Genomic DNA, 27,671 nt, shown 5'->3' with positions numbered 1-27,671 from the left:
GACACCACACCCAGCCGTACCAGCTATGTTGAGCTTGGGTTTGCATGTCATTTGGGATCCCCATTTTTGCTGGGGGCCCATCCTGTGTGAAGGGTCTTGCTCTCTACAACTGCCTGAAAGGAAGGGGTGGGGAGCTGGGTTCTGGCTGCTTCTCGCAGATAACCAGTGATAGGACATGAAGGAATGGCCTCAAGTTGTGCCAGGGGAGGCTTAGGTTGGAAATGAGGAGACATTTCTGCTCAGAAAGAGCAGTCAGGCACTGGGACGGGTTGCCGGGGGAGGTGGTGGAGTCACCGTCCCTGGTGGTGTTCAAGGGACGACTGGACATGGTGCCTGGGGATATGGTTTAGTGGTGACATTGGTGCATGGCGGTGCTTGGAGCAGACGATTTTGAAGCCCTTTTCCAACCCTGATGATTGTAGGATTCCCTGCTGGCCTCCATGGCCGCTTTAAGGCAGGCATCGCCTCCATAGGGCGGGACAGCGCCGCTCATGGCGCACGCGCAGAGGGGCGGCGGGTGAGGGGGCGACAAAATGGCGGCGGGCGCCTGAGGCGGCGATGGCGGCGCTGAGGCGGGCGCTGAGCGGGGCCTGGCGGCCGCCGCCTCCTCCCTCCCACCGCGGCTTTGCCCGGCCGGCGGGGCCGCCGAGCTCCCGGCAGCTGCGGGAGGCCGACGAGGCGGCCCCGGTGTTCCAGTACGCGGGGAAGGCGGCGCGGCGCCGGGGCCGCGTCTTCGTCTGGGGCTTCTGCCTGGCGGGCGCCCTGGGCGTCCCCAGCTTCGTGAGGCCGGACGCGGGCTGGAAGCGGCCGCGGCGGGTGCAGCCGACCCCGTACCGGCTGGAGACGGACGGCAAGGTGCCGGGGGGGCTCTGTCGCGACAGGCGATACGGGCGTGGGCGGGCCTGTGTGCCCCCGACAGGCCTCTGATAGCAGGAGGGGGGTTGGTTGTCGCAGCAGAAGGTTTCGATACCTTTTTGGGGTTCTTTGAGGGAAAGTAGAAGCTCCTGCTGTATTTACTGTGTTTTTGTCTCCGTGCGTCAGGGCTTGTGCTCTGCTGGCCGGCTGGAGGCAGGGCAAATGGCTGGGCCTCGGGCAAAAAGAGCAACGTGGGGCTGTTATCCCCTAATATTTTCCCTTTTTATTATTTAAATCTCCCGATGTGGGTCAGCAAATAGGTTTTGCTGTTGTGTCTGAATGGGTTCAGAAGCAATTGTACAAGCACAAAAGCAAAACACGAAATCACTAACATTAGGCTTGTGATTACACCGTTATGCTAATCACTAAACTTGATTTTTGATCGTTTTCCCAAGGGCCATGAATTTGGGCTGCATTTAGACATGGCTTAAAGAGTTGCTAATGAGAAAACTGTCTGGATTGGGGCTTGTTTTCCTAAACAGTATTTTATTGATAAAGGTTATGCTTTTGTTTGCCTTCAAAGATCACCTCTGCTGCCTGTGGCTATGGATTCACGCTGCTGTCCTCTAACACCACTGATATCACCAAAGTGTGGGGCATGGGGCTGAACAAGGACTCCCAGCTTGGATTTCAGAGGAGCATAAGAGACAGAAGTAAGGATTGAGATCCTGTAAGGACTGATGGGGTGGCACTGCAGGATACATGTGGCGTGGGTCACGGGCATGGAAACGTTCATGGGGTGATGCAGACCACAGGGCCATACTTCTCTTTAAATTTATATATCTTCTTAATATGGCTGTTGTTTTCACTGTAACTGTTTAAGAGATCCATCTGTTCTACGCACTATACTTGTGTCCTTGCTTGGCTATAACTGAAGTGGAAGCAGCTTTTCTGCAGAAGTGCATGTTTGCAGGTTAGGGTGCTGCTTTGAGTCCATAGTTTGATAGTGGGCTCATTAATAAAATGGTGCTGGCAAGATGGTTTGCTCAGTTCTGTTGCTTTTGGATCTCTGAACTAACTCTCTCCCACAAAAGTCTTCTGGCAAAGTCAGTGGAGACTTGTAAAGCTGTAGGTTTTCTTTTTTTTTGTTTTAATACAAAATTGCATTTTGAAGGAAAAATACTTTATTCAGGTATTTGGTCTTACAAGCTCTCAAATATATGTGAGAAGATGGTTTCTGTGCAGAAAACCATTTATTTCCTTTTCATGCCTTGTAAGAGCCTAATCCATCAAGGTATGGTGTGTCTTTTACGGGCAAAAGGTTAAATGTTCTAGCAAACCAAAAGAAAATGATTGTTGCTATGGAGGATGCTGAAGCTTACAGTGGGCCTCCTGTGTATTACTGCTAGAATCCTGTATAGATTTCCAAGAGTCTGCATGTGCAGCAGATGTGTGTGGCTTAAACAGCAACTGGAAAATGATGGGACCACAGGAACCTCCATTTGGTTTTGCTTTTAAAGGTGTTAGCTCTTACTCTGAGTCCTGCACCTGCTCATATATCAGGAGTGTTCTGTCTTTCTCTTGTTTTTCCTCTCATGTATCAATTATTTTTGCTGGAGGATAGAAACAGGTTAAATAGCTATGCAGTTAAAGCCCAAAGTAAGGGAATGTGCAGTGTTTGAGAGCTGTTGAAAGCGATTTGCAGAGCAGTGGGATTGCTGCTGCTCCTTATTTAACTTCTCTCAGACAGGCTTCCTTTTGGATAAGTTGCTTGTTACTTGGTTTTGCAAACCTGGTTTGTTACCTGCTTGTTCTAATGCCATGTCTGTGTAGAGCTGTTTCCAGGAGAACTTACAACTCACCAGCTTCCAGGCCATTGTATTTCGTGGTCTAACTTCAGCTGTTTCTAAGCTAAACTACTTATATTTTATGCTAGCCATTCCCTGCCTTAGCCACTTTGTTGTTCCTTTTCCTCCGAGATCCTTCAGATATCATCAGTGATGGCACTGAGTTCATTACCACAGATCCCAGTAGCTTGCTGGCTTGACTGGAAGGAACAGGGAGGAAGAGAGAGAAGGAAAAGTTCTCTTGCTTTGTGATGTCCGTGTCTCTTTAGACACGTACAGACCTTGCTGTCTTTTCCTCCCTGCTGCATTGTGTGCCAGGCCACTTGCAAACAGCCAGTTGTGACCCCTCTCCTCACATCCAGTAGTGTCCTACTGTAAGAGTAGTGTAGGTGTTCTGTTTCTTTTTCTAATTGAAGGCGGTGAGAACTAGTTAAAATGCTGCTACATGGGAGCAGAATGCTGCGTCAGGTCTTCTGGGATTTGCTTTCACTTGTTCAAGTGGTTTTCTTTTGATATCAAAGCTTTTTATCTCACCTTAACCTTTTGCCAAATACTGATTCTGTTTTGCTGTTCTTTTTTTTCCCCAGTTGACCATAACTGATTGCATATTCTTCAGGTTACTAAATCTGCTTGGAGTAGAGCCTGTCATTTCCTTTCTTAAACCTTAGATCTCTTATCCCTCATGGAGCCCTGCTTGTTAATGTTTCTTGCGTGCCTGTTTCTGAAAGGGCCTTTAATCTGCTGTTCTTTAAATATGAAGCCCTAAGATTTTTTGGTTGCCTTTCATGCTGTCTTTTTGTGGTTGCTGATACTATACCTTGTTTGCAGTATCCCCAGTTGTACAGAGCACTTTAGTTTGTGCTTAGTGTTAGGCTTTCTAGTAATCCAGCTTTATTCACCAAAGTGGTTGAACATATGTCTGAAAGACTCAGTTTCCCAGTTCTGGCCACCTGAAGCCTTAATATGGTTCAGTCTCTAGGATTTTTGATTAGGCTACGATTCCTGGCTTCAGTCATCACTGTTTTGTGTTTTTTTAACCTCTTCCTCCCAGTGGTGAATATCAGTTGCCATTTTACTTGTTTAGCATCCTGGCTTTCTAAAATACGTCTGCTTTTTAACAACATAGGGATCAGTTTGTGTATGGAGGATGTAATCAACAAATATTTGATGAATTTGGTTTATAGAACTGACTTCCTAATTTTTCTCTATTCCTTAAGCTAAAGGCTACGAGTATGTCTTGGAACCATCTCCAATTCCATTACCACTGGAGAAGCCACAGCAGACTCGAGTCTTGCAGGTGTCCTGCGGGAGAGCCCATTCCCTGATCCTGACGGACAGTGAAGGAGGTATGGGATCGCCTGTGCTGGTGACAAGGGATGCCTGACTGTGCTTTCATTTAAAAAAAATCTGAGAAGGATTGCCTTATATCCTCGAGAACTAGACCCCAGATGAGCTGTTGCACTGTAAATGTGGTGCAGGTAGCTGCTGGCCTTTGTGCGATTGCTCCTAGGAGGGAGAGGCCTCAGCTGATAACCAGGTGTTGAGCTCTGCATGCTGTTTGGCTCAAGCTGTAAACGTGTTGGATGCTTTTTTGCTACAAGTATTGCAAAATACGGTTTGTTTATTTAGCCCCAGGCCTCGTTTAAGTGTAGGCTATTTGTCTCGTTCGGGCAGATGTGTTCTTGAACTCCGTTTTGGATGGCTATGCCAATAGTTGTGTGTTACTTTCCCTATGAAGCCCCTGAGTGCTGCATTTATAAAAGCCGTGAATTAATAGGCCTTCGTACAGAAGATCTGCTTTGTGAATTGGCTTTCCATGTCTCTGGTAATTCTGGTGCAGCGGCTTCAGCACCGCACACAGCAATCCAGTGCTGCTTATCGCTGGGTGAGCTGGCTGCCTGAATGCTCCTGTGGGAGGCTGATCTATTTCGGAGTCTCCTTGGTAACGGCAGATTGAACGAGGCAATTAGTGAAGAACAGCCACTGGGCTCCAGGTACTGCCCCGTGCCTGCAGCACTACCGCCTGGATATTGTTGGCTAAAATGGCTTTGGGCACTTGAATTTAAGTGGACTTGCTTTGAAGAAAGCTTATGCCAATTTTTACAGTACTGTGTTTGATCTTTTGTGCTGAGAACCTCATGAAAATATTCTGTGTCCCTGCAAAGAAGCTTTCATGAGGCTGGGCAATAATAAAAACTCATGCATTTTATTACTGTTTTTCAGTCTTCACCATGGGAAACAATTCTTACGGACAGTGTGGTCGGAAGATTGTTGAAGATGAAATTTACAGGTGAGAATCCAAAGAATCTGATCTTTCTTGATGTTAAAAACATTATTGCATGAAAATAACCCTTCAGTAAAACCTGGAGGTAGGAAAAGTCTGGTGGTACAAGGATACTGTTCAAGATTAAAGAGTCTGAGAACAGGTTTTTATGCTGCAGGCATCATACAAAGAGCCTGGCTTTAAACCCAAGCTGGGCACGAGTGCTCTTCTGACCATGTTCATAAAATAGAACAAGCTGTCGGCATCTGACAGTTTTCACAGGGCATAGCGAGGAAAACCCAACCTTTGTAACTAGCCCGAGGTAGTCAGTGTTAGTAGACCTTTTTCCCTTTAGCCTCTCAGAGGGGTGCGCAAGTGCTGTTTCTGAGGGCATTAGAAATGCTATGTAATGATGAAAGAATCCTTTTACTGAGTCTCTTTGCTGTAACTGTTTGAATCTGTACTGCTTTTCCTTTGTAGTGTTTTTGCGGGCTACACCAAAGCATATGCTCAAAATACTTAATAAGACGTTAGTGATGCAAGCGGGTAGTGGGAATATGTTGAAAGTTACTGATTCCCTGGCAAGGCCTATAAGAGATCTTGCTGGTTGCTCTTAAATCCTCAAGACTTGGCCTGTAGAGTTTAAGAAAATAGCTGTAGTTTAGCCAGCTCTTTTTCACCTGGATACGGGAATTTAGTCAGTTGGGTTGTTCAGAATTCCTCTTTGTATGAAAATGTAAATGAATGCTGACGCTGCTTTGTTCGTGCTCTGGGGTTTAAATCTGGTCAGTCTGTAATTCAGCGTAGCGCTGTATAGGCGCTGCAGTATTACTGTGCTCTTTCCAGACTAGGGAAGGTGTTTGAGGGCTGCTCGCACCCCCAGTTCCCCTAAAAGATTATATTTAAGTAGTGACAGTTCTTAACTTCTTAAAGAGGAGAATGAATTTTAGAGTGGAACTGTGCTTTCTGAATATATAAGAATGTGAAAGAATCTCTCTTGTCCTAGTGAAGTGGCTTTCAGTGAAGTCAGGTCTGCTTTCACGCTAACCAGTTGCAGTCCTCTGAATTCTGCTGTGTTGCCTTTTCTCTTGGTTGTTGTTTGTTTGGTGGTGTCCAGCGAAAGCCATTTGATTCATCAGCTGAATGATTTTGACAGCAGAGTTGTCCAGGTAAGAGGAACTTCTGAACCTAATTTTGAAGGTGGGTTGAAACCTGGCTGAATGGCTGGTCCGGAGGGCAGTGGGCAGTGGCACCAAGGGCTGATAATCCCCGTGTACTTCAGGGTCGGCAATGGGCCCCATCCTGTGCACCAGCTTTGTTAATGGTTTGGAGGATGGGGTGTGCCTTCTGCAGGTTTGCAGATGACACCAAGATGGGAGGAGCACCAGAGGTTGTGTTGCCATCCAGATGGCCACAGACAAGCTGGAGAAATGGGCTGGCAGCAGCCTCCTGCAGGGCCCTGCCTCGGGAGGAACAGCCACTGGGACTGACTGACTGGGGAGAAGCTTGGCAGAAAAGGCTGTGGGAGTCCTGGTCACTTGGCAACTGCTTTATTTTGAGTTTTGCCTTCCTCACGGCAAAAGTGAACTGCGAGACCTGCTTAGGGATTGCAGAGCAGTGTATGTACCACCGATTCTTCGCACTGCTGCAGCACTTCCAGGCACAGGAGACGTTCGCTAGTATGACTGGGCAGCTGTAACAGTGCTTTGTGGGCACATTGCTCCTGGTCCAGGCAGTCTCCTCAAAGGCAAGGATTTAGGTCAGCACTATGAGAGTCCACCGTGGTACATCTTAGTTATGTTTAGATTTGGGCTCATAAACTTCTGTTTATGCTCTTTATGGCTTTTTAAGGGGAGTTGAGTAAACGGTACCTGTTCGTACTTTCACAGCACCTACATGTTTAAAATTCTTGGTAGTCAATCTCTTAATTTGTGGATTAACCCCTGCAATCATTGGCTAATGTTTAGGCTCTGTTCCTGAAGATGTAGGCTTTAACTTAAGCCAGGCCTGTGGCAGACATGATTGCTGGTTCCATGTAAATGTCCATTTGAGAACAGATGTGTTCTTAGAGCGCTCGCGTGGCAGGGGATCAATGGCAGTTTGTAGCTGGAACTGGGAGCCATGTGGTAGTGCTCTGGGAAGGAAGGGAGAGCTCTTATTTATTCTTTACTGCTCTGTTACGTTGCACTGCTGAATTGAGCTTTCTGTTAACCAAGCCTTGTTTTGGATCTGAGACCAAGTCAGCTGCAGCATCACTTTCCACGAAGAAAATTCTGTTTATTGTGCCATCTCATGCTGTTCATAGCTTTCCCTGTCTGTAGAGCCATTGGATGTGCAGGGAAAGGTCACAAATCTGTGCTGCCAGACATTGTAGAGGTTCATTGCTCAATTTGTCTGCCTGTAATGCTTCATTAAATCAATTCTGAACACGGGACCTTTCCTGACCAGCTCTGGCTTTTTGTTTGTGTGCAGGTTGTGTGTGGCCAGGACCACAGTCTGTTTAGAACCGAGAAAGGCACGGTCTTTGCGTGCGGTTGGGGAGCTGATGGACAAACAGGTAGGAGCTGAGCTCAGCTGTGCTCTAGTGATTGATGAGTTTAATGAGCTGTCTGCATCCAGAGCTCGTGATGGATGTTGGTCTCCATGTGTGGATGCGAAGGGGTTGGTGTCTCCAGCTGTGTGCAGATGTTCTTAATGCTCTTGGGTAGCCGCACAGAGACAAACCAGTTCATTATAGGATGCCATGCTGGCAATCCAAGCATGCATCCAAACACGCAGTCTGAGGAGAACTCTGTATTTACTACCTCAGTTTAGAGGGAATGTGGAAATGGCACACAAAAGTGAGCTCCTTGGTTCTGCGCAGATCTTGCTTCTTGATTCTCATTTCAGGGTCTGTTTTGCTTCCTGCTCAGAGACCTTTGGTGGCTGCTGCTGTCTTAGTATGGGATCTTTGGGCGGGTTCTTGCTGTCAGAGGACTCTTCTAGAGTATTTCCTACTGTTTAGTCCTTCTCCAGCTCCTGAAGCTGGATTCTTCCTGTGGTTTTCTCCTGCAGGCATACCACAGCCCATCCTGTTTGTCATCTGCTTTCTGGCCTCTCATCCAGGCAGCTGTCACACAGTGTGCTTGCTTCCCAGCATCTTTTGCCACTTCACCTGCTATTGTCTAAAATGTTGCAGTGTGCTGTCGCTCATGGTTGTTCTTGCAGAAGACACGGTGCAGCAGCTTTATGAAAGTTTGCCTCTCTCAGGGTAACTGCCTGGATTGGTTAGTGCTCTCATACTCTTGCAGATGAGAGACCAGGGCCTAGACTTTTCCAGGTGTGATTGTGTGAAGTTGCTTTGTACTCTAGAGAGTACTAGAGAGCAGATCTGGTGTTTGGGGCTGGTTGTTACAGACAAAGATGAATGGTCTGTATTGTGACAAAATGGTCCAATGTGGGCATTAAAGTATTTCTGAAAAAAAAATCTTGATCACCTCTTTCCTCTTCCTTTCAGGCCTTGGGCACTACAATATCACCAGTGTTCCTACGAAGCTAGGTGGTGACATTGCTGGAGTGAACATTATCCAGGTCTCTTCCTACGGGGACTGCTGTCTGGCTGTCTCAGATGAGGGAGACCTCTTTGGCTGGGGGAATTCCGAGTACTTGCAGCTGGCATCTGTCACAGAAACCACGCAGGTCAGTTGGCCTGGGGAGGGTTTACATGTTTGTTATGCTGCGGTTAAAAATGACACATTTCTCCCAGCTCTGTTATTTATTTTTTTATTTGACAGCAGTATAAATCAGTATGAACTAACACCAGTAGCAGGCTGACTTTCCCAGTGCTTATAAAGCCAACCTGTCTGAAATGGTCGTGTAGCTTTAGGGCAGTACGTTAGCTAGCTGGTGACAGGCAGAGGTTTGGCTGACCTCACACCACTTTGTCAGTTACAAAGGAAGAGCACACCCTGTGACCTCATCCCCTGTCTGCTGACTTTGCACCAAGGGAGATCCAGTTTGAGTGTTTGTGCTGGTTTCTGGACGGAAGAAGCAGGATTTTTGGCTGGCTAATCAAGAACTTTGAATGGCCCTGCTTTGAGCAGGGTTTTGGTCCAGGTGACCCTTGGAAGTGCCTTCCAACCAGCCCTGGTGGGATTGTGTGGCTCTTCAGAGTCTGACACGGTAAAGGAGCACCTGAACTTCTTCCCCACCACAGAAAGCAACTGATAATAAAAAGGAAGGTGATGAAACAAGACATCCTTAAAGTGTGCTTCGTAGCAGCATTTAATTCCCAATACTTTCTGCCTTAAATAATGCTGTAACTGTACCCATCAACTTAAAACTTGAGGTATAAAGGCACCTCAACAAATAGCCAGCCCCAGAATTGTAGTAACTCGATTGAGGTTGCTCATTGAAACCCCACAGACTAGATTGGTTCTCACTCACTGTCAACATTGAGTGGGAAATACATTGACTGTTTATAAACTGGTTCTGTGGCTGTTTGTCGTAGTTTCTTGGGCACTTATGATAAATATTGGAAGGAAGTAAAGGGGAATTGCCTTTTAATTTTTCAGGTTTTTGATTTTTGTGACTTGCAGGATGGAGTACTGGGCTGCTGGCTAGTGTACATGGGGACTACAATCTTGCTACTTGTAAATTATGAACAGCGATTTTTGAGGCACTCTTAAGATCTGTAGAAAGAAGAAAAAGTATATTGCAGAAGAATCCATGGAAGGCAGTGTACACAGAGGGTCCTTCTAGCTCTTCAGCTGCTTTAATAAAATCTGATCAAGGTTTTGTTGAGACACATAAAGAAAGCAGCTTCTCTGCTGTATTAGTTCCATACTTCATAACGTTGAGCTCTGTGCTGTGGGCCTGAATTTTTCACCAGCTACTTCAGCAGGTTTATAGCTGACTCCTAAACAAATTCCAGTGTTTTGAAGATACTTTTTTTTTTTTTTTTCTTTTTGGAGCAGCTTACATGGGGAAAGAACGTAGTGCTGACTTGACACTAAATGTTGCGGTACTGAGGTCATTAGGCAGATGGTCTCCTAGAGGCAGTGCAGAAAACAGTCAGGGAATTCATAATACTCAGTATTCGTGGCAGAAGGCCAAGAACGGGCAATTGCATTAGTGTGGCTGTTATTAAATAGGTACCTTTGTGTCCCCTGCTACTCCTGACCTACCCTTACTGTAGGGCTAATTGCTGGGACCCAGGAGGCCTGAGGACAGCGGCCAGGTTAAGCAGCGTAGCACCTTCCTGGCTGCTGCGTGCTCCCGACTGAGGTCGGGGAGGTCTGAGGCAAATGAGTGGCATGCCTGCCAAAGCTGGGGTTTTAGGTACCACATAACATCCAGATTGTGAAAGTGCAGAGCTGGCTGTTACCTGTGATGTCTGAGGTCAGTGTTGACACCTGGCAAGCTCTGTAGGTTTCTGTTGTACCCAACCCTACTGAATAAGACTGATATTCTTTGAGTGGCTTTCCTTGGTGTGTTCAGAAATGCTGCTGCAGAGCATTTCAGTGACTTTGCTACTTTGCCCACTGGGAGGCTGTGGCAGGGTGGTCTTGTACTGACAGTGGTGTTGTGTGACCTGCAGAGCCGGGGACACCAGCAGGCCTTAAGTGCTCCCAGCTTTGCTGCCCTGCGTAGGCTTCCGCTGGGTAGCTCTTTCTGGTGTGTCTGCACTCTCAACCTTAATGAATTTCATGTAGTTCTTTTAGTCTTGGGACTTGCATTCGTTCTGTTATTCAGGCAGCAAAGGCTGTCTGCATTTAAGTTGTCAGTGTATGCGAGCTCTTACCACAACCAGAGGACAAGTTAAAAATGTATGTCTTGTTTCCAGTTTAGTACTTTGTCTCTAATGACGCTTTGCAACCTCCTGCAGGTCAGCGTTCCCAGGCACTTGCCGTTCAAGATCGGGAAGATAAAGGAGGCTGCGTGTGGAGGGACGGGCAATGCTGTGCTGACAGGTGAGGTTGCTTCCACAATTGTGCCCACTGCAGGGCCCTGCAGTGGGTGGGCTGTAACTTACTGGAGCAGGCATCTTGCTCGCTTGAAGCAGGGCTCGCTGCCTGTGCGAGGAGAGCTTGGGGACTGAGATCACTGTGGTTAAAAACATTCTGGAGAGGCTCTGCACAAGCCATGGAGCATCTCTTCTAGCCCGTGCTGGTGGAAAGTGTGTGTGTGCTATTGGTGGTGCTTACGCAAGCTAGGAGAGCATGGTCACTGCCTGCTGCTCTGATCCCTTGTTTTCTCATCACATGGGCCCTGTGTGGCCTGTATGAAGATGAATATAGGAAGGAAGGCAACACTTGAGAGGGAGAACATCCCTTCAGACTCAGTATAAGTCTGACAAGTAAATAAACCTTGATAAACCAGGCTGGAAAGCAGAGGGTTCTGAGGACAGTGAAACTGCAGCAGGTTTCTTATGGAATAGTTTTGGGGATTGCCAGTGTTGCACAGCTTGAAAGTTGCTGAATAAGGGATTGAGGGAAAGGATCCTACTAGTTTGAGGAAGGATCCTCTTGATGAAGAGGTTCCTCTATACGGTGCTGTTGCTGTGATGACGTGGGAGCTGCTAGCATGAAGGCAGTGGGGCTGGCAGTTGTAGCAACTTCCTCTGTCTTACGCTGTCCAACTGCTGCCTTTCCCAGGCACCCAGCTGGAGGCAGAATGCCAGGCAGGGCGACCAGCCTGCCGCTGCTTTGGCTGTGCCTCAAAGGAGAGAGCAGTGATAATAAAACACTCAGCCTCCAGCTGAAGTATTTTATCCAGTCTGCACTATGTTGGCACTTTTCCCCCATGAAAGTTTTGCCCATGAAGCTTGACTGGCTTACGCAGCTTAGAAAAAAAATAAATGAAGGCATTTGGATGGCAATGTGTTGTTTTATACTTTTAAATGTTCAGAAGGAGTTAGTCTGCTGTAGGAGAAAGGATAGCGTACCTTTGGATCTGATGAACTTCTGGTCGTGGTGTGAATTTCACAAGCGCAGACGTTCTTACAGAATTCCTTCTTATTGTGATGCAGAAGAAGGAAATGTTTTTGTCTGGGGATACGGAATTCTTGGGAAAGGACCAAACCTAACAGAAACAGCGGTGCCAGAGATGATCCCGCCCAGCCTCTTTGGCTGGTCAGACTTGAATCCGGACATCCGCGTTGCTCATGTTCGCTGTGGACTCAGCCAATTTGCAGCACTTACAAGTAAGTTTCTACTTCTGCTGTCAAGAGAAAGTCACGTGGCTATATTGTTGGCAGCTTTGAAAGCTAAAAAGTCTTTCTTAAACCACACTGGAACGCAGCAGGAGGGACAGGCAGCATGGTCTCAGTTGGCAGCATGGTCTCTAAGCATAGGTACTGCTGTGATTGAGCTCATTACAATGTGAACGTAGGGCTCTTACCTACTTGTCACTTCTAGGGCTGACTTAAAAGAATAACACTTTCTTAAATAAGCCCTAATACCAAAAAAAAAAAACCACCCTCAAACAGGAAACCCAGGAAGGTTTTTTAATTTCCTTGTACAGAGTAAGTCAGTCAGTTACACTTCAGCAGCAAGAGGAGTACATGTGATAAATGGGCAAGGTAAAACTGAGTCTAAATCAGGGGGAGATGTTGGGGTTTCTTGCCCCCTCACCAATTCAGTTAGCAAGCTCAGGTGGAAGACCTACACATCTAGTATGCTGAGGGTAGGGCAGTATAGTATGTACACGGTGCATTTGCCTGTCTCTAAAAGGAAGTTCTGAATGTGAAGGTCACTTAAAGATGGGCAGCAGGGGGCAGCAACACAGAGAGCCCGTGTACTCGTTAGCAGAAGCAATAGCTTGCTGGTGAGAAGTGCTGGGTGCCGATGTGCTTGGTCCTTGTCGGGGAAGCTGTGGGCGTGATGCTGAGTCTGGTCACAGGCTGCTTGTAACTGCTGTCCCCTGTGAGCCAGGAAGAGTTACACTCTAGGTGGTACTGGTGTTCTGGGTTTAGCTGTCTGTGCTGTGCAGTTGATTTGCACACTTCTGAGATCTGTGTGCTGAGAGGCTTAACAAATGCTTTCTGTCCGATACAGCTGAATACAAGACTCTTTTCCCCAGCTACCATTAGAAGGTCACTTCTGTCAGGCAGCTGAACAGCCCGTGTCCAGGTGATGGCTTGGGGCAGATTTCACTGCCTTGCTTACTGATAGCTTATTGGGGTCAGCTCTAATTGTTTAATTTCCAGTGCAATTCATTCACTTCACTACAAATGATTGCCTGGAATCTCTTCTGCTGCATTCTTTCTTCAAATAAAATTCCAAAGCAAGAGCTGTAAGAAGGGAAGGCAAAGGCAGACTTATGCTTAGAGTTTGCTACTTGTCCTGCTCATTAGGCATCGCTTTCCCCAAGCACAAGCACATTTATTGTGCTTGGAACTGAACTTCAGGGCTTTCATGCTGCGTGTATAACCCTTTATACTCCCAGCAGCACTGTAGCCACACTTGCCAACATCACAAATAGGGCAGTCTCATTTAAAAAAAAAAAAAAAAAAGGACTATTTTCATTCTTTTTTCTTCTCTTCTCTCTACATAGACAGAGGAGAACTCTTTGTATGGGGCAAGAATCTAAGAGGGTGCCTGGGAATTGGAAGAATGGAAGACCAGTATTTCCCATGGAGGGTAAGGATTAAGACCCAGAGTGTACTTCTTAGCGAACCTTTGTTATACTGAGGCTGAGAAATATTTGCTGCATAGTTTGAAGTAATTTTGGAAGAAGTGGAAACCTCAGATAACTGTAGGACTGCTTTCTTTTCCAGAGATCCTTGCCTAGTGTGCTCTAGGGGTGGAGGTGTTCAGTAAACTTGAGTCTTCTGGTTCTGCTCTTTCAGTATAGATTTCAGATCCCAAAGCAAGGCCTGGTGCTGTGCCATCACTCCTGAACCACAGGAATGGCTTCTTCCTCATGTCCCCAGCCTGACTGCCTCTTCCCTTCCCCTCTGACCTGCACTTATTTCTGTGCATACTGCAAAGAAAACTGCCAGCGTTGGTTACCTGTGACCTGTAAGATTTGTGTTACACGTGTTTTGGTCATGGCAGTCAGGCTGTGCTGGCAGCAGGACCAAATAGCAGCGGGCTGCCTGGCCCTGCTCCTCTTCCAAGCCATGTGTCTGTGGCGGTGGGTCACTGGGCTGCCTGGAGTTACAGCAGGAGCCACTGAGCTGTTTTTGTAGCTGGTCCGCAGTGCTTCCAGTTCCACTCCCTTCTCTCGGTTGGCTTTGGAGCCAAGCTTTTCTACACCCCCAGTCTAGCTCTCAGAGTTCAGTGCTCAGCCCAACAGATGTTCCCAGCCTCCACCAGGGGCTACGTAAGAGAGGAGGGAGGCGACCAGTTGGACCACCCTGCAGTCCCCTTCTGTGTGCCTGAACCCGCAGTGGATGTGTTTCTTTGGCATGTGCTCTGCTCCTTTTAAAAAGGAACCCCCAAGACCATCTCTGGAGCATCTGACTGAAATCACATCACTGTGGCTGAGCAGGGTCTGACTGCACCACGCACGGCGTGTCCACGTTTCCCGGGGTGGATGCTGAGGGTAGTTCTCCTTCCAGCAGCCAGCTCCTAAGGAGATACCAAAGTACCATTATGGTACAGCGGTGTACCAGAACAAGGGCAGTTACCAGGCTCTTTTCCTGTCACGTCCCACTCTAGAGCGAGCCATCTCTACTTTCCCTTAGCTCAGAGGAAAAGCTTGCACCTTGCCCTCTGTAGCTTCAGCTTTCCTTGAGCTGTAAGTGTACTTGAAGTGCAAGAAGTGCAGCTGCTCTGGTTGGTGAGCTGGGTCTGCTTAGCGTCGAGGCAAAAACTGCCTGAGGCAAAGCCAAGCTCTTGCATCTCTCCTGTCCTTGCTGATGAGAGAAGAGGCTAATCCTCATGGTGCTTGGGCAGGCCCTCGTCCTCTTGTCTGCATTTTGCTGTGGTCGGTTGTGCTGCTGCTGAGCAGATGGGCTGAGGCTTTGGTCTCCTCACTGGCTGCTGCTGAGATGATTCTCTCTGTCCTTCCAGAGCTTTGTGCCCTCCTGGGAGGGGGGAAGGGGAATATTTGGCAGCTTGATGCACAGGCACGTCTGGTGCTGGATCTTGCTTTCTCTGGGTTCTCAAGCTGACATATCAATTGATGAAAGTTCCTGTAAAAGCAAGTGGTATATTAAGCAGGAGGGGGAATGAGAAATAGGAAAGAAATACTGGGTGTGAGATACCAGCTTGAGAAATAATCTGCTCTTTTGCTCTGATGCAGGTGACTGTGCCCGGTGAGGTGGTGGACGTTGCATGTGGCGTGGATCACATGGTGAGCATGGTTAAATCTTTCACCTAGCAATGCTGCTGGGCCTCGGCGCTGCGCCTTGAAGATGGGGAGCTCGGTGATGAGCGTCTGGGAAAGGAAAACTCGCTCCATGGAGCTGGGCAAGAAGTGACTGTGGGCAGGGACAGCCCCTGCAGTGCCTCGGGGTGCTCTCGTCTCTGCATTGTTGAAACATCCCGACCTGGCTGCCAGAGGGAAGGATGCTCCCTGAGGAGGGCAGCAGTGCACGGAGTGCTCTGGCTGCTTCCTGACAAGCTCCCAAAGAGGCTGAGGCCCAGCCCGCAGCTGGTGCATCCTGTGTGTGAGGATGAAGAGATCTCCCTCAGGGAAGACTGGTGTGAGGTGAAATCTGTAGCACAGGGCGTTTGTTTACAGGTGCTTTCCTTGTCACCAGCTCTGGGGTGTCAGCATTGGACTGAGCCAAGCTATTTCCCCAGGGAAAGCTTTACAGTTACTATTTTTTTTATGCAGAAGAAAACTCATTCTGGCTGTTGGAGTCCAGCACAGCTCTGCTCAGCATCCCCCCCAACTGTGCTCTGCCCAGGCTGCTGTTCCCTGTGGAAGCTGGACATGGCCAGGGGCCTGCAGACAGCCCTGGGCACGCCACCTGCCACAGGCTCTGTGTGTGCACTGCAGACTGAATAGCCAAGGAACATCCAGGGAACACGTTTGTCCCACTGGGGGAGTGGGAACTTGTCTGCAGGGGGAAAGTGCTGCTGCTGTGGAAGCACAGGCCCAAGGGCAGGGGCCAGTCCAGCATCTTTGTTTCCAGCCTACTTCCATAAAGGTCCCTCTGAGCTGCACGTGGGGCTGATGTTCAGGCAGTGGAAATAAGCAGCACTCACTGTCACGTAGTGGTCTCCGTGTGCTGATCACAAACCGCTGCCTTTGATTTTTGGGGAGTCCCTGGGGTTACGGGGGCTCTGAGTTGCAAAGAGCCCCTGGGCTGAGCCTGGCTCTTCTGTAGTGCGTGAGCCTTAGCGGGCTGTAGGCACAGCCTTGTTTCGTGGTGCCTTCTTAGCAGAGGAGTTGTGTTAAGCTCATCTAGGATGCAGTGAGCTAAAGGAGATGAGAAGCAGCAGCTGGGTGTGCCTGCAGCAGGCACTCAGCAAATCTCACACAGAAGTGTGGGACAGTCCTTGTGAAATGCTCCCACCCTCAGGCATAGCTGTGTCAGTTATGTATGGGGTACTCCTGCTTTGTAAAAATAAATTAATAATAATAATAAACATATTTTTAAAAATGTTATTTTTGCAAAATCCAAGCATTTGTTATAAATAAAGCGATTAAGTCTTTGTATCTTTGTTTCTTAATAATGGAAATGTTATTTCACTTCACAGAGGGGCTGCTCTGCCTTGCAGTCTGTGTTTAAACTCAGGCATTTTGGCGTGGAGTGGTGTGGCAGGAACTTTGTCACCTGCGACACCTCCCCCAGGAGGAGCCCTACTGCTGTAGGCCTGTAGCCATGCTCCTGAGGATGCCATATTTAGCTGCATTAGCTGGATTTCTGTACCAAATTGGTTTTGTGTTAGCCTGACCAGAGCTTGGGGCCGAGCTCTATGCTGAGGCAATAACTTATGGAGGACTTCACATGAACTATCACGAAGGTGAGCCAAAGTTTGCAGTCAACCCTGTCTATGAGCTGCTCTTAACGTTGCTCTGTGCCTTGTGTTGTGGTGGTGGGTTGGGGCAGAGCAATCCGTGAATGTTGGATTGTGACAGTTCGCTGCTGTGCCTTCCCATTAACAGCCCTGATTTATACCTTCTGCAGCTGCTGGGAGCAGCCTGAGCTGCCCAAATGTGTTGTGTTGGCCTCATGGGAGCAGCTGTGCCCTTTTTACATGAGGAAGCTTATTAAAGCATTGGAAATAAATACAAAAAGATCTGGCAAGGAAGGTTGTTTGTAACAACTCCCTCGGGCACCCTGCTGTTTGCCGGGGCTGCAGGATTGCAGCTCGGTGCCTGGGCCCTCTGCAGGCCTGCAGCTGCTCTGCCACCAGCGCTGCTCCGGCCTCTTGGAGAGCTGGGCTGGGGCCTGGTGCCACGTCCTACCTGCTTGTCTTGCAGTCTTGCTGTGCAATAAATTGCAAAGTCTGTGTGTTAATTAAATGCCAGCAAGGTCTTTAGCCCTGAATAGAAGTGTTACACGGCTTAATGCACTGGGGAGGGTTGCAGTTTCACTGCGGTGGCTGTGGGCATTCACTGACACACGGTGGGGTGGGAACAGGGGTGGTGGCAGAGACCTGTGGGCTGGCAAGCATCAAACCCAACCCTCATTTTGGTTACAGGGGCATTGCTGGAGTGATAAGATCAGGTTAGAGCTTGTCCAGAGCCACTGAACGTGGCACCTGTCACTTTGTTATTCAGCATCTTGCACTGCCTGCAAAACGGGGCTGGTTTAGAGAGGCAGACCCACACCAGTTCCCCCCGTACTTGCCAGTGAAACGCTGCACGTGCTGGGCAGTTCATGCAGCAGGGCCTGAGGCTGCCCACAGGGTGCGTGCAGGGGCTGCTCTCCTGCCCTGCCTCCAGCTGTCTCTGCACATCCCGCATCGGGCCCCAAGTGCTGAGGGAAGGGATGAGCAGAGAGCTCCCGGGGCGCTTGTCACAGCCCTCATAAACCAGCAGCAACCTTCCCTGCACTGGTTTTCTACTGAGAAAGTAATAATCAAGAACGTATCAAAATAAAAAAGATGCAAATAATAGAAAAATAATTGCTTTCCAGCCCCAGTCAAAGGAAGCTGTGTCCTGAGGGGTTCCTGCTGCCCCCAGGATGGGTCAGGGCCGTGTCCAAGCACTGCCAAGGGGCAGGGACCCCTCGGGAGCTGGGAGCAATGCGCTGGGAGGCAACTTTGCACCATTTCGTCCTGCAGAGCCGCAGACGAGCCAGCCCTAAATATACCTACCTGCAGCGAGGGGTGGGCGCAGGACGCACACGGGGAGCAGCTCAAATCAGAGCTAAAATAACCTCCTTGATTTTGCATTGATTAGCAAGAGTAATTTGCCCTCCAAACACCATTGCGCTGTCAGTTCGGGCTTAAAATAGCCTGAAAGCAGCCTGGGACGAGCTGCTTGAGCAGAGCCGTGCACGAACCACCCCGAGCACCCCGGTGGGCTGCGGCAGGGCAGGGCGAGGGACTCACCCGAATTTCCACTCCGGAGCCAGCCCGGCGATGGGGCACATCGGAACTCCCGAAACCAAAGTTATTTTAGGCACCTGCTACGTTACGGTGAGCTCTTTTCTCCACAGGATCCTTCAAAAACAAGTGACTCAGAGAACTAATAATTAGCCTGGGGTGTTCAAAATGCCGCTGGAATGATGTTCCTTCGGCGTGACTCATCACACTCCAGATTTTGTGGTGTTTTTTTTGTGGTGTGCTGGGCCACCCCCCAGCATCTGTGCCTCTTTGGGTAAAGGCAGAGAACCATTGATGAGAGGGCACCATCAGCAAATGGAGTTTTAGGAGTCTAAGCTCCAGTTTTACAGCCAAAATCCTGCACATTTACCCCAAGACCCCAGTCTCTTGTGGGTAGCCATGTGCCTGGGAGACCACGGGGGCTGGTTTTGTGTTGCAATGGCTTTTTCTCAAGGCACAGCACTAAGGGTGCATGTCACCAACACTCAGTGCTTGTTTCCAGATGCAAATTTCCCAGGTTAATGATCCCGTACCAAATTCTTAGGTGCATGCTCTTTAAATTTGACCAGAAGTGTTGAAAATGGGCTGATCTATCGTAAAAAAAATAAAATAAAAAAAAATCTCTTGACTAAGCAGCCAGAGGTCATGCAGAGGAGCTGCTTCTGACGCGAGGGGAATCCGCTGGGTTTTCCTGCACGGCCAGCCAGGTCCTTCAGCTCCCCCAGGATGAGACTGGCCCTGGGCAGCCTCGTTGCTTGCTGAGACTCGGACAACTCCCCTGGGCTGTCTGGGGCACGTCTGCGAGTGGGTGAAAAAACGGGTCTGGTACCCACCCCGAGACATCCTGCTGCCTCTGGGCTTCCAGGGAGAGGGATGGGGCAGGCTCCGGGTTCCCTGAGAGCAACCTGGGGGATGGAGAAGCCCTCGGGGATGATGCTCACCGTCCTGTGGGACGCTGAGAGCCCCAGGCACTGAATACAGCCCAGTGCGACCAGGGGCCGGAAAAAAAGCGAGCTACATCTTATAAAGACAATGCCAAGCTCTGCTTTATTTTCATCAGTTTGATCAGTACAAAAGCAGACAGCGTATGTTTCATTTTTTTTTTTCTTTTTCATTTTAATTAACACTTTACAAAGTACAAAATATACTGTCATTTGTTTTGGAACATTAGTTTTTTTTTTCTTTTTTTTTTTTTTTCTGTGTATGTTTTGTGTGTTTTTGTTTTGTATTTTTTCCCCATACAGTACATAAATCTCAGCTTTTCAGCATAAGACCAGCAAAGAAAAGAAGCGTGTGCACTCGCTGGGAAAGCAAAGCCTCCACTTCTCAGCTCCACGCATCGTGCCCTGGGCACTGTGCTGGTTGCAGCCTGGGCCCCTCGGGCAGCAGTGGGCACGAAGGTGTCACTGCATCGGGGCCACCTGCACCTCATAGCCCCACAGCCCCCCCAGTGCCAGCAGCCCCCCCACAGCTCAGGGTGAGCCCCTGCCTTGGTTTGCATCAGTCTGGTAGTTAAAGGGGGGAAAAATAAAAATGTTTTTTGTTTTTTTTTTTTGTACTCCCCCAAAATGAAGGGTCCCGAGCGGGGCTGCGGGAGGTCGGGGTGCTGAGGGTGCCCCTGTCCCCAGCCCAGCCTCTGCCAGGCAGGTGGGTGTCGGGGGTCAGCAGTGGGATCTCGCTCAGTTACAGAGACAGCAGTACCTAAACAAGGGGCTTTAAGGTCCCCAAGGTCTGTGCACCCCTGGGCTGCCCCGCTGGGCCACCCGAAGCAGCCAGGGGCAAGACCCTGAGTGACGCTGGGAAGATGCTGCACCAGGACCCCCTCTGCTTGCTGGAAATTTGGGGCACTGCTATGACTACGGGCAATCCTGGGCGTTTGGGGAAAATCCGGGCTGCTTCTCAAGTCCAAAAGAAGGGGGGGAGAGATGCTGAGTGCTGCTGAAGCCAGGTGAGACACCAAGGGGGTGGCGGTGCCCTCCGGCTGCTGACCCGCACCCACACGGTGTGACACTGCCCCGTGCAGTGCAGCTGCAGCGTGAGCCCAGAATTACCCCAGGGCTGACAGCACAGTGCATGTCAGCCCCAGGAACCAACCCAAAATCTGTCCCTAAGCACCGATGGGGATGATCGGGTTCCTCCATTCAACACCATCCCCCAAATTAACCCCTCAGGTGCATTACGGCGCCCTAAGAGCAGGAGACAAGCGACAGGACCAAGCAAGGGCATTGCACCCCCTGGGTTTAGTGGGAAAAAAAAAACACCGGGAGAACAGGCGGGTGTGCAGCTAGTGGAGGTGGAGGGAGACAGACGGCTTGTCCAGAGGCTCAGACAGGGCATCCACATCAGGGCCCTGCTGCAGGTCCCTGCCAGGCCACCCCTCGCCTGTCCCACCCCACGTAACGCCATCCTCACAGCCCCACTGCCCGCAGCCACGGGGCCAGCACCGGGGTGTCAGCAGCAGCGAGGTTTTGGGGTTTACAAATGGGGACCAGGGCTGGACTCAGCAGCACGCTGCCCCAGGAGGGAAGCCGCTGAGGTTCGCACCCTAAAGGAGATGTTCAAACCCCAGCGGGTTCTCCAGCACCAAGACTGACCGAAAGGAGCAGAACTGCTTGTTCCCCCTGACACCACCCAAGCATCCTGCCCCCAGCAGCCCTGCAGCCGTAGCAAAACCCACTGGGTCACTTTGCTGATCTGAACAATTCAAAAACAATCACAAGCCAGGCATCAAAACTAATTACAAGAAATAATGAAGGGCAGTGGGGTTTTTCCCCTAGGTCCCAAGAACACAGCTCCCCGCCTCTTCCTTTGGCTCCGCACGGCGAACGCTCCCCAGCTTCTCTCACCAGCGGAGCCCTCGTGCTGCCGGCAGCCACACTGGGACAGCAGCAGCATTCCCACAAAGGGCAGGGTACTCGGAAAACTACATTTTTTCAAGTTACAAAAGAGCTGGTAGGAATCCTTTGGGGGAAAGAAAAGGCTTAGTACTGCCGTCGCAGGAGGGTTCAGGTCCTTGAGGCGCTGAGATGGCAGCAGGGAGGTGGGGGCAGCAGGGCCCCGACTCCAACTCCCTCCCAAATGCGCCATGCAAGCACCATCGCCTCTGCCACATCTGCAACAAGGGGAAAAATCCAGTCGAGCCACAAAATGAAGGAGGAACGGAGCCACTTTTTGGCATCAGGGTGGGGTGGATGCTGGCACAGCTACTGGAGAGGGACCTGCAGCATTCCATGGCTCTCAAACCAACAGCCCTGCTGTGCTGATCCCAGCCACGCCATCCATCCAGTCCCAAACCCACCCCCAGGTTATTTACAAAACAGAGGGGATGACAGAGCGAGGGAAGGCTATGAGCTGTGGTCTGAAGGTAGCCTTCAGTCCCAGCCCTCAGCGTAGGAGTTAGCTTCCCAACCAGCAGGAGAAATGGCTGGTGCTGTCTAGAGAGACCAAGAGAGGGACTTCTTGGCTATCTGTGTTCCAAAGAGGTATGTTTCCCTGCACATTCACACCCTAAAATTATAATACACTTTGCTTGATACATACTTCATTTATTTCCCCTGCCAAAAACAGGGTCTGTGCATTGCTCCACGTTCACCAGAGCTTCTGCAGGGGCAGCTGCAGCAGCGTGAGCAGCCTCCAGTGCTTGTGCTGTATTGCAAACACTTCTCTTCCCCTGTGCTAATTAGAGCTGGTATTTAAACCGAGTTGTGCTTAATGAAGATTAAGTGAAGAAGGAGGCAGGGGGATGGAAAGGGCCTGAAGGCAGCAGAGGGACTCAGGATTCATGGTCGAGGTCCCACAGCCCGTGCTGGGTGAAGCACCCCGAGCATTTCCACCTGGGCTCTGCCCCCACAAAGCCCACGGGGTATCGCTGGCCCTGACACGGACAGCCCACAGGGGGATGGACAGACAGACAGATGAGTGTGTGGGGAGGAGGTATCTAAATCTGCGAGGCAGATCTGCACATCTCGGCCAATGTAAACACACCCCAGCACGCGCGGTACGACGTAAATACTATTTGGCAAAAGGCTTACTGGGTTTTACTCTCTAGCAGGTAATAAAAGTTTAATCCAGTCCAGCATTTGCAGTCAGGATGGGACCAGGTAAGTGAGATGCCTTAAGCTGCTTACTGGAGATGTCCACAGCAGCAGTAATAACAGAAAGAAAAGAAATCCCCACCAGGAAACGATTTCTTGTCCATCACCGAATGCTGCAGCAAGACACTTCTGCTCAGGAGCTGGCAGCTGCTGCTCAGGCTCGGTCTCCTCCCGTGTTGCCACCAGAAACCAGTGCTCACCCAGCGACAAGGCAGGAGCTGCTCGCATTGAAGCAGTGCCAGAGGAGCACCAACACGGGACCTTGTGTCCTTCTCCAAGGATCTGCTGCCTCCGAGCACACGGAGACCCGCGGAGGCTGTCCCCAGGGCAGAGGCTGCACATCGGAGGATTTCTGAGGACTGGGGCTTTGGGAGGGGCCCTGGCAGCACAGCTGGGACTGGGACGAAGGTGTCCCCGGGGAATGAGAGGGAAGCTGGGCAGGGAGAGGAGCTCTGCTTGGGTCAAATTGGAGAAAGAACAGAAATGGTTTTGTGCTCACGACAAACGAGCGAAACTGCATACCTTCATATTTGCTCAAGTCCAAAGGAAATGACAAATGCCCTTCGCACCAGTCAGTGCCCCAGCCATCCCCTCCCTTCCTCCTGCAGGGAAACGTCCCCGGGGCTGCTGTGGGTCAGCACGGACCAAGAAGGTGGCCCCAGGGCAGGCAGGAGAGTAACGGGAAAGTGTCCGACACCGACAGGTCTGTGTTAGGGCCCAGGGTCAATTCATCTCCCCCCTCAGCAGCATTCCCCACCCGTGCCCATGGCGTTGGTAACACTGAGCCTGGAGTTCAAAGCCAGCCTGGAAGCAGCAGCGCGGCGTTTACACGACGAATGCCCTTTATAAACGGTGTTGCCAGCGAGTCAGTCCCAGTGCTAACATCACCCACTGCAGGAGCCACAGTCTGCTCCAGCCAAATCCAAATGCTTCTGCTAAGGGCTCCTATGCAAGGATTATCGCACGCCACTCAGAGCACCATGCTTCAGAAACTCCATCACCTGCAAACCAAACTGACTCCAGTGTCCAAGAAGAAGCAGAAAGCTGCACGAGGCTGCTGACGGGTGCAGTTATGGGACTTGGAGGAGCCGAAGGGCAAGCGGCCAGGAAGCATTTGGTGCAGTGTGACTGCGGGACAGGGGTTGGGGTGAGAGCCTTTTCCCACCCAGAGCCTTCCAAACGCTCTCCTGGCCAGCAGGGAAGTCTGATGACGAGATGCAAAGCCCATGTGTTTCCAGTTACCAAGTTCAGGCAGCCTCTGTCACTTGTAACAGGATAAAACTCTCCTCCACGTCCAAAGTAACCCACTGAGTTAATAACCCACTGATTTCAAGCTCCTCAGGTCAACAAACACAAGCTACCCAATAAATACCAGACATCCGCAGTGGCCGTGGGTTGCCTTCAGGCCACCAACCCACCAAAACCCGCACCTCCTCTGCCCAAACTGCCCTCTAGATGAAAACAGAAACCCCAGATCAGCCAGGGACCCACACAGGCAGCCCCGCACAGAGACGCTGAAGCATTCAGGACAGCAACTAAAAATGAAAAAAGGAGCATTTTTTTCTAAAGTCTTTGTGCTTGAGGCACCGAACTGAAGAGGAGCAGGGTGTTTCTGAGGCAGGCAGGGAAACCCAGCACTGCGGCTGCACCGTGCTGCGCACTGGGGTTGGGCTCTGCCTGCCCACAGCAAGCGGAGGAGCCGCAGCTCTGCTCCGTTTCTTTGCTAGAAACGTGTCAAGAAATCCAGAGTATAACTAAGTATTCGTATTGCCTATATACTTGAATTAAAAATATATGGTGAGTAAATGTGTGTGTACGGCACTTACTGCCTGTGCCCGGAGCACACACACAGGTACTCACGCGGTATATATTAACCTATATTGCTCAAGTATATATGCTATGTACAGTATACAGCCATACAAACAGAAAACACGGGCATTTCTACATGTGTACAACAGGGACATACTATTCCTACAGAAACACTATACACTTCTCTATGAACATACGCGCACTCTTGCACAGTAGAAAGGAACTTGCAGCCAAAATCTAACCGTGCGGAGAAAGACAAAAAACCCCAGGCAGTAACACAGCATGAGAAAAGTTTCAATTGCTAAGAAACGAAGGCCTCGGAGAAGCAAGGAGGGTGAGTGAGGGCTGCTTCCTCCTCCCCTGCCCACCCCTCCTTGCAGGGCTGGAAATGCGCTTTGCATTGCGCCGTTTGGTGAAGTTTTGTGCACCAAGAGGAACTCCGGGGGCACAGGGGGTCCTGCAGGGCTGAGGGGTCCCTGATCAGCAGCAACCACGGCCGTAAAGAGAGAAAACGCCAAGAAGATGAGCACGGAGGCTTGGACACAGCGTGGGCAACTGGCACCTAGCCTTGGTTTTCAGTGCTGCAGACTCCCAGCCGTACTCTGTGCCATGGGGATGTTTTCCTCCTTTTATCCAGAGTGGCAAAGAACCAGCACAATGCCAGGGACGCGCAGAGACGTGAGTATCGTAAGGCATTACAAAACAAAAAGACCCTTCCATTTTCCCCCACCCCAAAGTGCTGGCGAGGAGTGTCAGGCAGCTTCAAGAGCCACTGCTTTGAGCTCATTAAGTGTGCTCATTAAGTGCGATATTATTGTTATTTTTTTTAACAAAGTCTCCACAGCCCCTGTCTTGCCTTAGCCTCGTATCGATGTTCTCACAAGTAACACCAGATCCCAAGTTGGTGCTGATCTGAACCACACGCAGGGTCAGCCCCGTTCCCAGCACCGCAGCGAGGCAGGGAGCACCAGAAGGAATTGCCCCTCGTTGCCTGAAACCATCCACTTGGTTATCAAGACAGAAAGAGGAAATAAAAATGTTACTCCGAGGATGATGGTGGACACAGGAAGGCCCCCAAGGGCTTTTCCACCTTGTGACATTGTCAGGGCGGGACATCAACCTGCTTTGTGACGTTCTGAAGCGCCCCGGAGACATCCACAGATTTCACAGATTTAAGGCTGACTCCCTCAGGGAAAGAAGAGGAAAATGTAAATGAATAAAAAACACCCTCTAGAATAGCCTGAGTGCAAAATTTAAAAAATAATACAATAAAATAAAAACTAACTTTTTTTTTTTTTTTGCTTTCTCTTAAGGCTCAGTAAAGCTGCTGCTCATTTCAAGTAATCCCTTAGTGTTAACGTCGCGGCCCTCAGCAAGCGGCACTGGCACACGGGGAGGCCAACGCACGCTGCCCTCTGATGCACAAAGGGGCCAAATGCCTATTTTGTCAGTGGCTGGTGGAGCCCAGGACCGTGCACAGGACCTGTCCCCTTGGCACTGTCCTTGCACGCAGGGAAAGCTCAGGCTCGACTCAGCTGACCAGAAGCTCTGGTGGCAAGCAGTGCACTGTGCTGCCTTCCATCTCCAGAATGGCCCCACAAACATCCCAACTTGCCACCCCACAGAGAAACCTGTCAACGCTTTATGTGGTGAAAAGCTCCCGAGCACCCTGCCACAACCTTCAGCTCAGCTCACGGCTGCCAATGCCACACAGACTCAGCTAAAACATCTCTGTTTTGCTTTGTAATTTTTCTAATATTGCACCGCACGGCCTGTGCCAGCATCCTCACGGCACGTGGCAGGAAACCGAAGCATCGTTGTGAGCAAACATCCATGGTGCCACACCGGGAATAATCTTTTAGTCCAGAAATCTGGAGTGACTGCAGGTATCACAGGGCAACTCTGAAAACCCACGTAAAGGAACAGCGAAACACACTGCTGGGTAAAGCATTAAACGTGTGCCCAAGTGCTCTGGGATGCTTTAATGCAGTTGGGGCCTAGAAATAAAAGTTACCCATGATTTTGTTTGTGGATGCTCCGATTCCCTGCCCAGCTGCCACACAACACCACACTGATCAGGAAACAAAGGGATTTGAAGCTCAATGTCTGGGTCCAGCAGCACCAGAAAGCACAAATATAAATCAAATTTATCTCAGCCCTCCAGTGCCATGAAAGGAGAACTAACCAGCAAGCCGTACACCAGTGTGAGTGCCTGCATGTCCTGCACCCCGCTATAAACCCGGCTGCGTGTCCTACACACCAACACAATCCATGCCCACAGCGCGATCCCAAGAGCTTGCGCACTGCCTGCAGCTTCATGCAAAACCCTGCGAGATGCAGCCTCACAAAATCCATGCTAGAGGCTGTCTCGTCAGTAAGTCCTCATTACAACTCTGAGACCGCTACTTCTTCACGTCAAAGGCAGGAAGAAGCCCAGGAACACAAGAAATACTTGAGCTCCTCGCTGTAGAAGCAGAGGCCTGCAGGTGAAGGCCTCCTGCTCTCCTGCTGCTGGTCAGTGCTGTCCCCTGTGGCACCTCAGCGCTTTGGCCCTGCCACCTCGGAGCTGTGACATGAGGCAGACACAAACATGCCCCAGGGGAAGAGCCGTGTCACCTGCCTGTGGCGGGGCCACACAAAACACCTTGCTTTTCCGGAGCGTTCAGCACCGTGAGGCTTTCAAAGGCCTGAACCCAATGGAAAGACCCTGGGAATCGAGTCCCCAGGCAGCAGCGATTTCCACCCTGGTGATGGAGCTGATAAAACCCACCGAAGGGTCCCAGCAGGGTTTGGGCACCCTCCTGGCCCTGCAGGGGACAACCACCTGCTGTGGGGCTCAGACACGACGGCCCAGGCTGTGCAGGGTAGGGGAGAAGCAGCTACTGAGGGGCCCTGGGCAATGCTTCATGCCCCCAATTAATGTCCAAAAATAGGATGGGAAAGGAACAGAGGGGATGTGAGAAGAGAAGCCTCCCTCCTCCTCTTCTGACCCTGGGGGAAAAGGGGACTGCTGTGACGTGGGGTGAAGGGACAATGGCTGCCCCCGCACAGGGGACACACTGGGAGGACACCGAGGGTGGCTGGGGAAAACTGAACTGAAACGGCCGGGTTTTGAAGCAGACAAAGCGGTGGTGGCACCACCTGGGAGGCAGGCCAGAATAACACGTCCACCCCGGGCTTTCTCCAGGCAGCCAGGCTTTGACTGCGGGGAGAAAGGAAGGCAGGGGACGACTCAGACAGTGGGATGCTCTCCCCTTTTCCAACGCCAAAGAGTTTTGTCAGGGGAAACAGAACCCACTCCCCATCCTATCTCAACATATGCAACGACGGACGGTCCTCAGAGAAAGGCTGATGCGAGGAGACAAGCCAG

At 50.3% G+C, this 27,671-nt stretch overlaps 1 protein-coding gene across 1 annotated transcript; it reads left to right on the top strand.

The window, feature by feature from the left end:
- Positions 1-543: 543 nt before the first annotated feature.
- On the top strand, positions 544-16,509 carry RCC1L (RCC1 like). Its single transcript, XM_082776673.1, has 11 exons — positions 544-855; positions 1,439-1,568; positions 3,920-4,048; positions 4,926-4,992; positions 6,083-6,134; positions 7,438-7,522; positions 8,462-8,643; positions 10,832-10,916; positions 11,975-12,148; positions 13,501-13,586; positions 15,196-16,509. Exons 1-11 carry the CDS (start codon positions 559-561, stop codon positions 15,271-15,273), a joined length of 1,365 nt encoding a protein of 454 aa, XP_082632799.1. The 5' UTR covers positions 544-558; the 3' UTR covers positions 15,274-16,509.
- The last annotated feature ends 11,162 nt before the right edge of the window (positions 16,510-27,671 follow it).

Source organism: Aythya marila (assembly GCF_965140915.1).
Source record: "Aythya marila genome assembly, chromosome: 20".
Lineage (NCBI taxonomy): Eukaryota > Metazoa > Chordata > Aves > Anseriformes > Anatidae > Aythya > Aythya marila.
This window is presented reverse-complemented; position numbering and strand designations above follow the sequence as displayed.